The sequence below is a fragment of the Anarhichas minor genome, unplaced genomic scaffold (genome assembly GCF_050575085.1).
Source record: "Anarhichas minor isolate MPS153535 unplaced genomic scaffold, ASM5057508v1 ptg000073l, whole genome shotgun sequence".
In the NCBI taxonomy this organism is placed as follows: domain Eukaryota; kingdom Metazoa; phylum Chordata; class Actinopteri; order Perciformes; family Anarhichadidae; genus Anarhichas; species Anarhichas minor.
In genome coordinates, this window is record NW_027466519.1 from 8,023,200 (window position 1) to 8,038,881 (window position 15,682).

Here is a 15,682-nt window from a genome sequence, read left to right on the forward strand (position 1 = left end):
TCCTGTATACATTCAAAGGCTTTATTCGATTTCACACTGTCCATATTAAATGGACATGGGGGCAGGTCCTGTTATCTTGGTGCTGGTAACTTACAGTGGTAGTAATGGTTCAAGAAGTACAGAGCTGTGGTTAGCCTAGCTTAGCATAAAGATTGGGAATGGAAGGAAACAGCTAGCTGGGCTCTGACCAAAGTAAAAAAAGATACCTACCAGCACCTCTAAAGATCACTGATTGACCCGATGACCATCCGCACTTCTTTGCTCTGGCTATGGTTTGACATGTACAATACAACAGAGAGTTAGTGCGTGTATTTTTTAACTTTGGACGAAGTCAAGCAAACTGTTTCCCCCCCTGCGTCCAGTCTTTATGCTAAGCTAGGCTAACAATGTCCTGTTTTTTCAGTCGAGAGATTTTGTGTCCCGTTATGGTTTCATGCTAGGAAGAAAAGGTATATTTAAAACACGAATGCCTTTCTGAGAATAGAGTTGTTGAATGTAAAGTTAATAAGTCGTGGCACGAAATATCAAGTACCAGACTCTTCAGTACCAAGACATTTGTAATTTGTAGTAATAGAACAGCGGCCCCTTCAATGGTTGATCAGGATACAGGGAGGAAGATCATCTCCAAGGGGCCGTTTCTGCTCAGTTAGTGGAAATACTAACCTGCAACTTCATATCTCACATTAAACAACTATCAAGCATTACAGTCGATTCAGTTCAAGAACATGCATAGTGTATTCAGTGGTAAAGGTAGCTGTAAAGTCCACACTCCTGCTATTTAGATTGAAGAAAAGTTGAGCTGTTGAACTTTGTTTGCATGTTGAACTTTAAACTTAGTCCTCATGCTAAGTGTTCAGAAGACTTGCAACCAATTGTTTTACTAACTATTGTCAAATCCAAATTTACAGCAATTTTCAGGAACATTTTATCAAAATAAATAACCAGATTTCTCTCCTGTAGAATTGATCCCAATATATATTATACGTATATAATATAAGCACCTATAATAAATTGGAAGTACCAGCTATACCTATAGAATGAACCTGTAGAATGAATAAAATACAAATTAAAGAATGCATGGATCTTATCGCATCACTGCAGGGGCCTTTGCAATTTGAAGCTACATTGTGAATATAAGGCAACCAATAGGAAAAAAGCAGAGCGCAGATCAAATCAAGGATTTGTGCTTTTTGTGATATAGAAAGGGAAACCCTCTGATGTTCGCCCAGTAAAATCTCTTGCCTTTTGAGTGACTGAAGTGTTAATGGAAGGTGTTTGCATTGGGTTTTATCATCATGGTCACTTTCTTCAGAGAATAGGCTCCTCCTCTGAACTCGGCCCAGTAGACCCCGTCCTGGTAACGGCTGCGGTAGTGCCCACCACGGTACCACACGCCGTTCAGGTTGGAGTGAGCACAGGCGTTGTACCACCATCCTCCCTTCTGGTAGTGGGCACAGTTACCTGGAGACACAAGCAATCAAATCAGACCACCTGAAATACGAAATACTCACTCTTCTAGGTCAGGGGTCCGGGCAATGATTGATCATTAATCATTGAGCCCAACAATGGACCGCCCTGCTGTTTTCATCAAATTCCTGCATAATTGGCTTTTCTGTCCGTCTTCATTGGGTCTGCAACAGTAAAGCTCTCAGCATGCTACAGTCGGCGACCCGCCAGCCGTCTCCTCTGCGGTTGAGTGTGTGTACATACTTGCACCAGTCATACTCTTTTCCTATATGCGAGTTGTCATTGCTCTACAAATGTTGGACAAATCTACAGCAACCCACCAGTAGACCATAAGACAAGAAGAAAGCAAGAGTGGAAAGTGTCGTATTGACTCATCATTGTGGGTATTAAAGAAACCATGGATACAGCCAGTTATGTTTTACCTAGTCTCGCATAGCCAGACCTATCTCCAACCAATCACAATCGTCGCACGGAATGCAGCGACGATGCCATTAAAAACAAATGCCACAGATAGCGGAGAATTCTGCATGAGATACGCGGCCAATGGCAGAATTGTACCCAAAGTGTATCCTGTGACTCAGACTAAGTTTTACTTTCCCTCATTCAAAGACAGGAGTGGCATATACAATATGTGGCTGGAACTACTGTGGAGACTGTGTGCGATGTATTGAATCAGATACCAAAATGTAAGCAAGTGAAAGCCCACCAACAGTTCTGAATGCCTTCTCTTGCACTGCATTCCACTCACCTGCGTAGACATCATGGTCTCTGTCCAGTGTGGTGAACTGCTTGCCGTTGTGCCAGGTGAGAGAGTCTCCGGCACTGCCGTGGTATCGGCCCACTCGCAGCCTGTAGAAGTCGGCCTCAGACTCGACACGGAAGCTGGCGTACTCCGCAAAGGTCTTGCGTCCGGTCCAGTCTTCCAGAGTCACCAGTAGCTTGTAGGTGCCCTGGTTGGTCAGCCAGTAGATGTTCTCCAGGCCCAACCAGTATTCACCATCAATATTTCCAAACCCTTGCTGTGAAAAGAGAAATAAATTTAACCAGTCAGGCGTAATCCATTCCTACTGTTCCTAACACATGATTTAACGTTGACAAGAAAGAAGCTGTTTCTCCTCCCCTTGGATACAGCCGTGGCCTTCCAACAACAAACCGCCCATGTTTTCCAAGCATCTGTGAAAGACTGGTATGATGTCGGAGCGAGAGGCCGAGAGCAATGGCACAATGGCAGGTCACGTTTAAGATCCTCTCCACCAGAGCTCAGTGTATCTGAATCACTGGTTTCAATTACATCACACATGGGTTCACTCAGGAGGGAGTCCTCGTCCCTGCCAAATGTGAGCATGTAATTGGCTTTAAGTGCCTTGTTGACTCATTGAGGGTGGGTTGGGGAAGGATTGGATCGGGGGACAACTTGGAAGTATTACCCCCTGCTTTGGTCTTGAGTTTAAAGTACTGAGAAGAGTATCCATATTAGGATGTTCTCACTTTAGGCCACAGGATGTTAATCTTTAGCAACTAAATGTTTCACAATGTGCACCAGTATTTACGTAACGTCTGGTATCCACCAGTAACTGGGAAACACACTTATGAAGTCCTTGGGTCACTGCACAGGCTGCAACAATGAGAGCATGTGATCTCATAGATTTGATTTTGTTGAGTTGTTCTTAAGATTACTCACACCCTACACAACGAAATGGATTCACCAAACATTTTGTCTTGCAATACTGACTGTACAGTACAATCATTTTGTGCTGTAATAATTCCACTGTGCAATACTCTGGTTTACTCTGGCATTCATATTGCATTTATTTATACTGTACACTTAATACTAACAGTCTTGTTTATTTATACTATTCTTGAATGTTTACACACTTAATCATGGATCGCATTTTTCATCATTATTCTTATCTCATCTGTTAGATATTTCTTCTTTCTATTTGACCACATTTATTGTTGGTATATTGTAGTATAATGCACTTATTTAGTCATACTTACACCATGGCAGTTTTCCAATTCCTGTTTGTACAATTGCATTTTTTATGAAGTTGATGTTACAATACAACTGTCTATGCTCTGGCACACGGCATATCATTAAGCTTCAAGTCTATTGTCTTCCAATTTCTTCTGGTAGTTTTGTTGCTAAACTCATCAAGTGTGACACTGATAGAAGACCAGCTGCTGCTAATGTGCTACTCATGTGCTGCTGCTTTCAATATTGGCTGGTGCTGACAGGGTTTTGGTGTTCAATTAATCAAACGAGCTAGGTCTTAACCTAACTGTTGTCGCAACAGCAACAATCGCATATTAGAGTTCCAGTCCGATTATTTAGCTAGGCCTAAAATAATAAAAGAAATGTATTGAGTATTTTTCCTATCTTAATTCAAGAGCATGTCTTTTCAATTTGAGAGCGTGCTTTATTGATTTCACGTTCAGATTTTATAATGCTGTCCTCGCACTCAATACCCTGCTCGCGCTTGGATTTGCTCCACTTCTTCTCTAACTGAATACTTGCACGAATATATAATGTTGCTGGCACGGAAATCTTTTGCTTCAGCTCTTCTACTCATACTGTGTGCTTGTGAAACGTGTCTTCTCAGATATTATATGGATTTATATATCTAGGATTTTCTGTTGCAATAATCCTTTCATAATTCCCCAACCAATAGAATGCCAGGTGTAGTGTTGACCAATGAAATGATCCCTGCCCAAGGCCTGATTATTGCTTTCTTTACCACTTTTGGAATAAAAGGACAGTATATATATATATCAATGCTCTGCCCAAACATTTTTCTTTTATTATAAAAGCTACTCTGCACTCTTGTTGGACCTCATGATTCAAAGCTCAGATCCGTATTACCTTGTAGGTCTCCCAGTTTCTAAAGAAGTTCACGGAGCCATCCTGACGTCTCTGAATGACAGTCCAGCCACCAGGGTCATGTTTCTGGTCACACCAAACCTGTATGAGTTGGTTGCCGTTGTCTGGTTTCAGGAGGTACATGCCGCTCGTGGTGTATCCGGCCTCCAGACCCTCTAGACAGTCTTTGAAAGGACCTGCAGGAGAGACGGAATGCTGACCAACAAAGCTGTATACTGCAGTATCAAAAAGTATCAGACACTGCAACATCAAAACCAATGGTAGAACATTTGGTCAAAGGGCTCCTGGAAAAGAGAAGTCACCGTTGACCAAGTGTAATATGTGCCAAATATGACTAATGCTTTCCAGTCCCTGTGATACTGGCAGCAGTAAATATTACAGTGAGCAAAACTGTAGTTACTAAGAAATGCAGTGCAGAGGACATCAGATGTAAACAACACATTTAAATGGCTATACTTTATTCAAATCTCATCACACCATTGTGTACAGTACAGTAGTTACTGGTGTCATTTGTCCACCTTAGAGTCTTGGAAAGCTTCATTTTGCAGCGTTACTGTAAAACACTGCTGGAAAAATGTACGTGTGTTTGAGAAGAGTAAACACTAGAGTGGGGTATATCTATTTAAATCTTTTATTGAAAAAGTGTTGCAACGTTTGAAAATTGCATCGCTGCCGGTATGGATAGTTTTGCAGGTATTTCGAAGAAACCTTTCCACAGTTTTGTGAAATCAAGGAGAATGTGTGTCCACTGCAGTAATAGACCTCAGAGGACGACATCTACTTACCAGAGGGCTCGCTGGTAAAGCTGTACGTCGCACTCGGCATTGTGGCCAGCGGAAGTGGTAATGCTTTGGCGTTCTGGTCATTCTGTATCTCATTAGTCATGCGGTGGTTGGTGTGGCGGGGGTAGGTGGGTGGATGGTAGGGTCTGTAGCCTCCAGGAGACAATGGGGGCATCTGTATAGGAGGCTGAGGGATCACGGGAGGCTGTGGACGCGCAGGCCGGCTCCTGTCCTGCACCACACCGTACGGGTATCCTCCCCGCTTACAGTGCTCCCCCAGCTGCACCAGGAGAGCACTCTGGTTGTTTGCGATCGCCGACAGATGCTGGTACTTGTATTCCAGGTCGCGGTAGCGTGAGGCTAGCCGGCCCATCTCGTGTGTGTGGTTGAGCACGCGTGTCTCCAGCTGTGACGCCTCCAGAGCAGTGTCTCGTTTGCGTATGATCTCGTGCAGCAGCTGCATGTACAGCTGCGTGACTCTGGAGTTCATGTTGCGGCTCTCTTTGCGCAGTAGCTTGACTTCATTGACCACCCCCCCATCCACCTCCACCAACTGCTGCAGCGCTTCTATCTGCCCCCGCTGCTTCTGCAGCTCGCCGTTGAGCAGCTCCAGCTCCTGCTTATTGACCCGGTTCTCCAGTAGGGCCTCGGGCTCCTTGGAGTTCACACAGATGGCCCCATTGTTTTTCTGCTGGGGGACAATAAAGGTGTAGGAACATTTGTCCGTTTGGGAAGCGCTGTGGTCAACCACGGCACGTTTTTGACGCTTCGGCGCATAGAACAACTCTCTCTCCAAGATCTCGTCGCTGTTCCCGACTTCCTGAGTGTCTCCCTGGATAGAGGACTTAGGTCCAGAGAGCAACAGGAGCACCAGCAAAACAACCACAGGGAGAATCATAGTCCTGCTGCACCCGAGCCAAGATGATTTCTGAAAGAGAGGGGGGAAGAGATTATCAGTAAATGTCTATTCTCTCACAACATTCACTGACCGCCATCGACCGTATATCTGCCTGGACGATTATTGGCGATCATTTTCACAATAATCAAAGATGTTTTTTTCTAGCTCATTGCTGATTAATAATTTCAAATATGTGCTACTTTGGCTCTGATGCAGCCTCCTCTCTCTGTCTGTAGTCACCCCTCTGTATCCTCGCTCAGTGTCCGGTCCACCGCAGTATCTGATTGGTTGTTCGTCACAAGTAATAGCCTATCAACACTACTAAAGAAGACTACTGTGCCACAGATGGGACGTAGACTGGAATTGTCGCGGTGAGTGAGTGGAGCTATGTCTAAGGCTGCCGATAAGTTGCAATGAACATCACAATTCCCTATGCTGAAGTTGCAACCAGACATGTGACCCTTGACCCGATTATCAAAGTTTCTAAAGATGCAGCGCAGCGATGATGCAGATATTTCATACACCAGACGTACACGCGGACCTGCCGATGCTCATTCGACCCGACCTGTTCCTATGAGACAGCCGCAACTCTGTTTGTCACTGTTAGAAGAGAATCACTTAACTGATAATATACATGCAAAGACTGAGAAGGTGTCGGCATGGGAATCATTTCCCTCTCTTCCTTTTTAAGATAACGTTAAAAAGGTCTCTTTTGCAGCATTCAATTAAACATCAGCAAATACTAGTCAAGTTTGAAATCAAACTCCGAGGTGCAATGGTTTTAAGATTCCTGCTCTCCTGTTTGGCCAACCAGAGTTAAAACATTGCACATTGCAGATTCTATAACGTGTCTGTACATGAACATTTAAACAAAGTTTTATGGTGGAGTTTGTGTTGTTCTAAATTTTGAGACAAAATTGTAATGTCTACCACAAAAGTTAATATTGGTATTTGGTGTCCTTGATTAGTAATAATCTATATCTGTATCATCCCTGAAATAATCAAATCAATCAACTCCTAAGCCCCATTACATCATTTTGAGCAGATTTGACATTTACAGGCCCACTGACTGGACTTCACTTTAGCTGCTGTATTCTGGAGACGCTAACGTTAAAACCGAACTCTTCTTTACTTCCCTCGAGTCAACAAGCGACGAGCGGTCCTCGGGAACGCTGTGAGCAGCACATGCCGAACAGCAACGCCCCCGAACGGCACTTGTCTTTACTAAAAGATCTGACGAAGATGGATTGCTCAAGCCAACGTGTTCCTTGTTTCCAGGCTCGGCTCAAAGCTCGTATATTGGCCAGCGTGTTTTGATGATTCTCTTGGTCTTCAGGGGAAAAGCTCTATCACAGCATCGGAATGTTCACCGACACAAAACACAAAGAGGGGGAGATGGTAGTTGCTTCATCACAACATTTATGATGCCTAGTCATACATTTTTCCCATAATACAACAGGGGAGTTTTTCCATGTGTTCAGTCTAAGCCCCTCATCTACAGGTAGGAGCTTCTTATGGCCCACAAACCATCTGTTACTGACCGCTTTCAGACCACATTAAAACAATCACAACATCCTTTCTACTTTGAAGCATCTCTACAGTTCCTTTCACTAAAATGTACTTATTTTATTTTCTGGGACTTTTCCATCAGTGGGTTTGGAGATTGGCCTTGTTTCTGTCGCTGACCCTGGGCAAGTCTCTCTGAAGCGGGATTTTAATAAGATGTACTACAAAATGGATGCAGACAGCAAGGGGATCTGTTCTTCCAACTTTCTGTTCGTCTGTGTTGACATATGCGCTCATAAATATGGGGTGCTGGAGTAGAGCTGAAGCAATTAGCTGATTAATCTCTCAATTCATCTACAAAACAATAATCAAGTATTTGGTTAATCAATTACATGAACATGAAAACATGCCCACCATTGTCTTCAGCTTGTCTCTATTCTGTTTTACGTCACAGTAAGCTGAATTTATTCTGCTTGGTCGGACAACAAGACATTTGAAGATGTCACCTTTACTCTGGGAAGTTGTGACGAACATTTTTTTAAATATCTTTTGACATTCGATGTCTTAACGATCGACTGATCAATGGATCAAAATAATAATATCACATAGTGTCTATGTTGGTTTGAATGAAACCGTAAATAACATTCACCACTAACCCTGGCTACGTTCACTGGTCCATCGCTTCTCTGATGAAACAAAGAAAAACTAATATTCTTACCCTTAGCTTAAGATGGAGACTTGGCTATTTGTCAAAGTAGGCACCTCCATTTAACAAATTCAACTTGTGTGACATGTACAGTATGAAGTTGTGAAAATGTAAAGTGGATGAACATGACTGGGCGCTCTTACTCCTGAAAGAAATAACTGTGGGAGGTGTGAAAAAAAGGCTGAGCTTATTGTTTCCATAAGACCTGTGTTGAGCTGCAGTGTTGTTAATGCATGTGCTGGTAATGATGTATATGCCAGCTGTGGTAGAATCTGTGGATCAGCCATTTTTTCCATTTGATTTCTAAGCCGTGCCCTCCTGTAAATGTACCTGTAGCTCGTATAACAATATTGCGTATCGCACTGATCCACCACTGCAGACTGAGAATGTTCCACCTTTTCGAAATCATGACACCACGTCTTGAAATGCTGCAGTTCTCTGCATTCGTTTAATCATATTCACAGAGGGGATTAAGATGATTTGATTATCCTTATTTCGCAGATTGAATTGTCACAAAACATGTTTGATGGAACCATGTCATCGGTTACTCCACAACTGCACTCAGTCTCTCTAATGCGTGGTTGTATATCTGCCACTATGCGCTAATGAAGATGAATTGTTCATTTCCTGCGCTCTGCGGAACATGACATAAAGTAATCCATCCCGGCCCCAGAGGAACTGAGCAGGAAGGCAATCACACATTTCAGCTTCTTGATGTAATTTTAGTGCGGTTTTACTTCTGAATGCTGAAAGTTAACCTTGTCGGTGAAGCTGGCGTCAAAGTGCGCTCACACAACAGTCTCACGGCAGTTCCTGAAATAGTCAGAATAAGATCTATTGGTTTTGTGTAGAGGGACACGAATTGTCCGTATTTTTTGTCTCGCTTGGAATGATTACGTTAAAAATGAAAAATAGGTTTAGGCAACAAAACCACTTACGTCTGTAAAAAACATCATGGTTGCGCTCAGTATAAGTATGTACAGTTAGGATTAGGCCACCTTCATGCTTCACCTTAACTCACTGGGAAATGTATTTATCAGTGGTCGTTGCAAAACTAGATGCATTCTAAAATGCAGGTCTGTGCAGAGATGACAGTGAGGTCTTTCCATGGCTACACTGTGTCAGGGCATCTGACCCCGGAGAACAAACGCAGACACCCGGCTCGCCTCAATCAGCAGATTAGGTTGAAGTGTTGAAGCTGCCTGATGAACAATTTAAAGAAGTGAGTAAGTAGTCCCTGTGTCTAGCTGAAGCGGAATGGGTTGAAGCAGGAGAGCTGTCCTTTCATTAGAGTCTGACTAATGTCCTCCTCTTGTGCCAAAGGGTTTATTCAGCCTCTGGTTTGTGGTGTGCCGAACGTTAACCAGCCACATCATCGTTCTCCCGACTCTAACGTGGCTCACTTTGAGACTACATAATCGCACAGTTGCACATGTCAACTAACTGACCTCATCGTGAGGATAATGGATATTTCTTTTCAGGAAAAGGAGCCGTTCCCCCCCCATCGTCAGTCATGACTGGACCAGAGGTGTTAGTTTTTATGATATACTAAATATCCCAGCAGCTCTGCGTAAACAAATGAAGGATCCCTAAATTAGTTTTTTAAGGTTCCCTCTTCTTTTACATGTAGGTTCCCTTTTTGTTTGTCTCATGCACACTCATGAGGACGCAGGTGCACGTGCGCACTCGTAACTCGTATGGCTGATGCCAATAGTTCCAGGGACATGTTGGCTAACAGTTGCCTCTTTTTCACATCCAGCCGACACAGAGCAACATTATCATTCATGTTTGTTTCCACATGATGAATCGAAGTTTATTGTTCACTCGCTAAAAGCTCTGTTTTGGCCTCCACCTACTCCTGAGGGCAATCCGCTATGTTCACCAGCTAGTCTCTAACTGTGTCTGTTTGGTGCTGAGCAGTGGACAGAGGGGCTCTGGAGCTGTTAGAGCAGGACATGTTGCAGTGTAAAGATCAACTTCAGTTCATGGCATTGTTTGTTTCTGTAAACCAGGAGAAGGTGAATGTCAACGTTTCTGAAAGTCTGTTTCCTATCAGCCTGGTGGCACGCTTGCAGAAATGCACAATGACACATGGTTAACATTATTGATCCGATTTAAGCAACAAAAAGGTAACAACTTCACAACCATAACAATGTAACTAGCCTAAATAAACAACACCCATAGCGGACTTTCCTACGTTATGTTTAGTCACGGCGCTATGTAACAAGAGCAAAGTTTACTTTGGGTCTCACACGGGACATGAACAGCGGCCTCCTGGGAGAAAGGGAGGAGATGAGCAGAGGGGCATTCAGTTCACCACTAGAGGCCACTAAATCCTGAGCACTGGACCTTTCTAAAGCTTTGGAAAGATTGCATTGAGGGATATGAACAGTAAGGAAGAATTCATATTCATACAAAGGGTGTGACACGTGGAGTTCTTCATTTTGCACAACTATGAAATGATAAGCATTCCGAGGACACGTCAACTAACTAACCAACTATTGCTTTTGTCAGTTGTAACGGTTCAGAGCATTACTATGGCAGCAAACTACTATTATATGTGAAGATAAAGAGGTAAACACTGTTAGCTCTTTCAGCACTTTCTCCATAGTTAGCACTGTTAGCACCGCTAGCCATGAGCCGCTGGCTCGCTGTCAACATGTGGAGAGGCAACGAAATGCTCCCAATCTGCTCCTGCACCTGTTAGTTCAAATTGAACTAAACAGCGCTTCAGTTTGTCCATTAGCTGTTCTAAAGTAGAATCTGCTTCTATTTAAGCCCGAGTTATTTTTCTTTTCTTTCAGTGTCGCGTCTGCCTCATCATTCAAAGCTGTATCAGTGCTGATATATAACAATATCAACTCTTGGGCTGCAGCGTGGAGGAAAGATGCACGCTGGAGTGGTTGAAGTGGATTTGCATCACGGTTTGCACTGTGAATTAATCACATGTCTAAAAACACAGAGCACGGCGAGTCATTTGTTCACATTAGACAAAAAGAGGGCTCATTACCCAAATGATATGCATGCTAGGAAGTAAACCAACAAGGTAACAATGTTCCCAAGATAGTTACGTTGGTGAGGGATGTGAATGAAGTGTGGAGCTCCACACCAGTGTAACAACTGGCTGCACAAAAACACTTGCCGTACTCTTCCAGAACAAAGTGTGGACTCTACTCCTGACTATAAATAAGAAGACAGTAAACTAGTGATTGATGAGAGGACAGTGACTGTAAGTGTCACTCATTAAACCACACCAACACAGGTCAGTCAGAACAAAGTCATGCTGTGCAGCAAATCTTTCTTCAGAACTTATCAAGTGTGCCAGGCTTAAAAAAAGAAATATGCACATGACATCTATAAGAGTCTTTAGTTTAAATATGTTATAGAGATGTAAACCATGCTGTCAGAGGATTAGGTGTATTTTAACATCCTTAAAGGGGAGCACAGGGACAGAAAACAGTGTTAAGGGTAAAAACTATTTGTCAATGTTAGCACAGTTCTCACAGAGCACGATCCAGTATTCAGTGTGTTGCATATAAAGAGAGTCAGTAATTGCCCCACTCACCTCCACTTGTCTCTGTTTCCTTAGACTCCCTCTCTAGTCAGTCTCTCCTCATTTCCTCCACTTCCTCGTAATATTCCTGTTACCTGCTGACAGAATCGATGCTCTGTGAAGAGCAGAAAGAGTCCGGCTGTGATGACGTGTTTTAATCAGTCCCCACGTGTCCAATCGAGCAGCAGCAGGAAACGGTTCTTCCTGTCGTAGCTCAATTCATCAGCAGCAGAGGGTTTGTCTCCACCTTTAAGACATCTCCTGTCCCTCAGTTACAATCTGTGTCTCGTCCTCCCAGAGACTCGACCTCTCTCCGTCTTCTTGCCATCACAAGTGAGACACTTCTTCTTTTCTTTTTCTTGAAGTAATTTAGCAGTGAGCCGCGGCGACGCCCCCTTTCCCCTCCCCTTGACAACAGGGAGAGAGTGGAGGAATTAGACGGAGGCTCCCAGTCCTCTCACCCAAACCCTTGTCCCCTGCAGCCCTCCTGTTTTTCCACTGCTCCCCCCCCCCCCCAGCGGGCCCAGGACTCCGTCTGTGGAGGAGACGTTGAGGTCACAGGTTTGGAGCATGTGGGTCTTGACCTGTACTCCCTGAGGGAATCCACAGGAAAGAAGTGTTTTACGTTATGTCTTCTCCTGTTTTTCCAGCACTTCCAATACATTGATGGTTGATGTCATTTATATAACAAGGATTATGTATTAGGGTTACCAAACATCCCCTCTAGCTGGTCTCCTGTGGCCACCAAGTTAACCAGGTCTCTCTTGAGAATGAGAACGTGTGTCTCGATGAGATTACCTCTAAATAAAGGTTGATTAAGAAAAAAAAGAAAAAGCTCCCATATTGCAAGCTTTCTCCAACTCAATGTTCCACAAACGTCCGCAGGGTTTTTGCCCCGTCTGGCCTGACTTGCCTCCCTGCCGGGCCGAAGCATCGTGGAACTTTTTTAAAAATGTTTTTGGGGGATTTCTGCTTTATTGGATTACGATGACTGAGAGAGAGTGCGTGAGAAGATGAGTGAAGTCAGCAGTCACTTTACAGCGATGAACAGCAGTACAGTGTGTGTTCATTTGTCAGTGAATAAATGCTACCACTCCTCAAGAACCCAGACTATTTCCCGTGTCTTGCTACCTGCTGATTAAAGTGAAGGCTCGTGTGTTCTACGATATGACGCTGTGGCTCAGTGGAGTCACGTTGGTATGGTGGCACCCGGCATTGTAGCCCTGCCATCACTGTGTGAATGGGTGAATGATGACAAGTAGTGTGAAAGCGCTTTGAATGGTGGGAAAGAAGAAAAGCGCTCTACAAGTACAGTCCATTTACCATTTACTTCTCCTTTTTTAAACCTGCTTGACATGCACGTGCAGAATAACACGGCGGTGCGACACATTTCCCTGCTGCCTGTTTGACACTGTTTCAACACGCCATGAAACGTGAAGCGTCAACAAAAGGCTGCGAAGAAGACTGCTTGCCAGTAAACATGGATGTAAAAAAAGGGCTTTCAAAACAGCTTTGCAAAGGTTCTATGTGGAGGGAAATGCATTCAACGTGTCCATTAGGCCTCAAGGAAACACGTGGAGAGAAAATGTAAACGTATGTTTTCGTTAACGAAGGACACCTTTAAGATTGTATTCCATCCAAAAAGCGAGAGCTAAATATTGATTTCTAAGCAAAAATGAATTTTAATTCCTCACCTCATTCAGACTCCTATGATCCTTGACTTTAACAGCAACAGAAGGTTGAGTTGGGTATTTTCAGTCCATTACTGTCTTTAGGACAGCTCTTACATGGACTCTCTCTGTCTCTGAGGAACCAGGCAGAGACTGTCTATTCTCAGTTTGGCTGGAGTTTGTTATGTTGTCATAGTAATTTACTGCCGACAAACCCTTTTCTAAACGCATTCAGTGGCTTTGTGTTTTTGATTGCGTGTGATGTATGATGGGCTTTTATCCCTGGATCAACACAAGTGCTCTTTGTCTCAGAGAGAGTCAGATGGTTATGCTTTGAGACATTTGGAGAAACTCCTCTTCGGGGGAAGCGATGCTCGTGTTCATTTGTGCTGTCGCTTTTAGTCCTTTTCGGGGAACTTTTTCAGAGGGTTTAAGCTTGCAGCTTCAAATGAGCTGTATTCCAATCACAAAGTGGCAGGTTCTTCTTTTAATATAGTGGAGTAGTGTGGGGGGGGGGGGGGCTGGATAATTCTTCCCACCAGCAAGAAGCTAGTACAAGATATGGCTCAATAGACTTTCTTTATATTTCTCATTATGTCTCAAAAGTCAACATCGTGTTTGACAAAAGAAACTGAAAGGCTCGCCGGCGCAATAACAACATCACAGCCAATTCAAAATCCCCAACGGAAACACGATGATACCCTTTTAAGCGCGGTCATGCGACGTCCAAACGGAGCCCATCCAGATGCAGCAGAGCATAATACCACAGAGTGGTTCCTTCCTTCCTCTCTGTGTGTGTCCTAACAAAGGGACAATCTCTGGACTTCTTGCAGTGGCCTTTGTATGTCGGGGCAGTCCCGTGTCTTTTCCTTTCTGTGCACAGGAGGACGTGTCCCAGCCTGTGACCATCCAGGCTCCGTCTTCTCTATTCAAGTCCCACATTCTGCTCTGATGGGCTTGATGATGACCTCCAGCAGCAGGTAGTCAGGAAAGAAGCAGTGGGCGGTGAACCGCCTGTCCTGCTGCAGCTTCATTTAGACCACCATTCAGCAGAGACGAATAGCTCCATTAACTCTCTGTTGTTGAATGCTAAAGCAGAACATCACTTACAGGAAGTGATGCACTTCACATCTCTGCAGGATTAGTAGGAGTCGAGAGAGCCACCACGACTTATTAGGGTTATCCAATAAAACGTCAACAAAGTCAACGTGGGAAAATGAACTACATGAGTAAAATAGGTTATATAAGTTATATAGGTAAGTCAATATTTGAAACGTACATAAGATAAACAAATAGCATAATAAGTAAGTACTCGTTAAGTCAATAAAGTAAACAAGTGGGTAAGTCCCTAAGAAAATATTTACAATAAGTAAGTTAGCCAAAGTAAGTGTACAAGAAAGTAATATAGGCAGCAAATAAATACGGGCATAACTAAGAAACATAGTAAATAAACTAGTATAACTACTAGAACACTAGTCCACCTTTAGTGGTCAAGTGACAGTGTTGTAGTTTGTTTGTAGCCTAGCGTTAGCTTTTTACATACAGGTATCATTAACTTGTGTTTGCCACGGAGCTTATTTCCTGCAATAATCCAACAGAAGAATCCCATCGTCTGTCGAGGGAACCAGCGCCATGCTAAGCTCCTGGTCGGCCCTGCAGCGCTCTATGAAGCTAAACTCAGGAACACATCTCCCACATTGTCACACGAAGAGACAATACACATGTTATTCGTTCTGCGTGTAAAGCACCAGTGTTGTAACCCGAGTGACAGAAGTGGCAGATCTGTTGTGTCTGAATGGAAGAATGTGGCCGGGCCTCGCTGTGCGTCAGAGAGGCAAGGAGACGGGAAGCAAAGCTGCACAGCTGAAACATATTACACCCCGCACTCATACGTCTACCAGGATGACATCATCGACAGCTATGTGTGAAGCGACTGGTGCTGTGTTATGCAGATGTAATATTTATGCCGGAGCTGCCAGCACAGCTGATATCATGGACAGCCGGTACATCGCGCTGGGATTTTTGGTGTAGCACGGAGAAGAATGCAGCAGGCTGTGGAAATGTTTTCAGCCCAATAGGAACCGATTTGTAACTCCTGGACATTTTTCAAGGCAACGTTTTATTTTATTTCTCGTCTTGATTGTAACCAAGTTATTTTGCCGTGTCAGCAACATGCGAGCTGGTTGGTGGGACAGAAGTGAGTCTTCAGACTTGTTTCTCTC

The 15,682-nt window shown here is 43.8% G+C and overlaps 2 protein-coding genes across 2 annotated transcripts in view; one reads left to right on the forward strand and one right to left on the reverse strand.

Moving 5' to 3' along the window:
- The window catches only part of LOC142935463 (ras-specific guanine nucleotide-releasing factor RalGPS1), a 66,450-nt gene that overhangs the window by 11,142 nt on the left and 39,626 nt on the right, over positions 1-15,682 (forward strand).
- Positions 1,262-11,854, reverse strand: LOC142935416 (angiopoietin-related protein 2-like). The gene is given in 6 exon segments (XM_076079785.1): positions 1,262-1,461; positions 2,216-2,486; positions 4,328-4,521; positions 5,131-6,032; positions 11,803-11,813; positions 11,816-11,854. Coding segments are annotated over 6 exon segments (1,617 nt in total).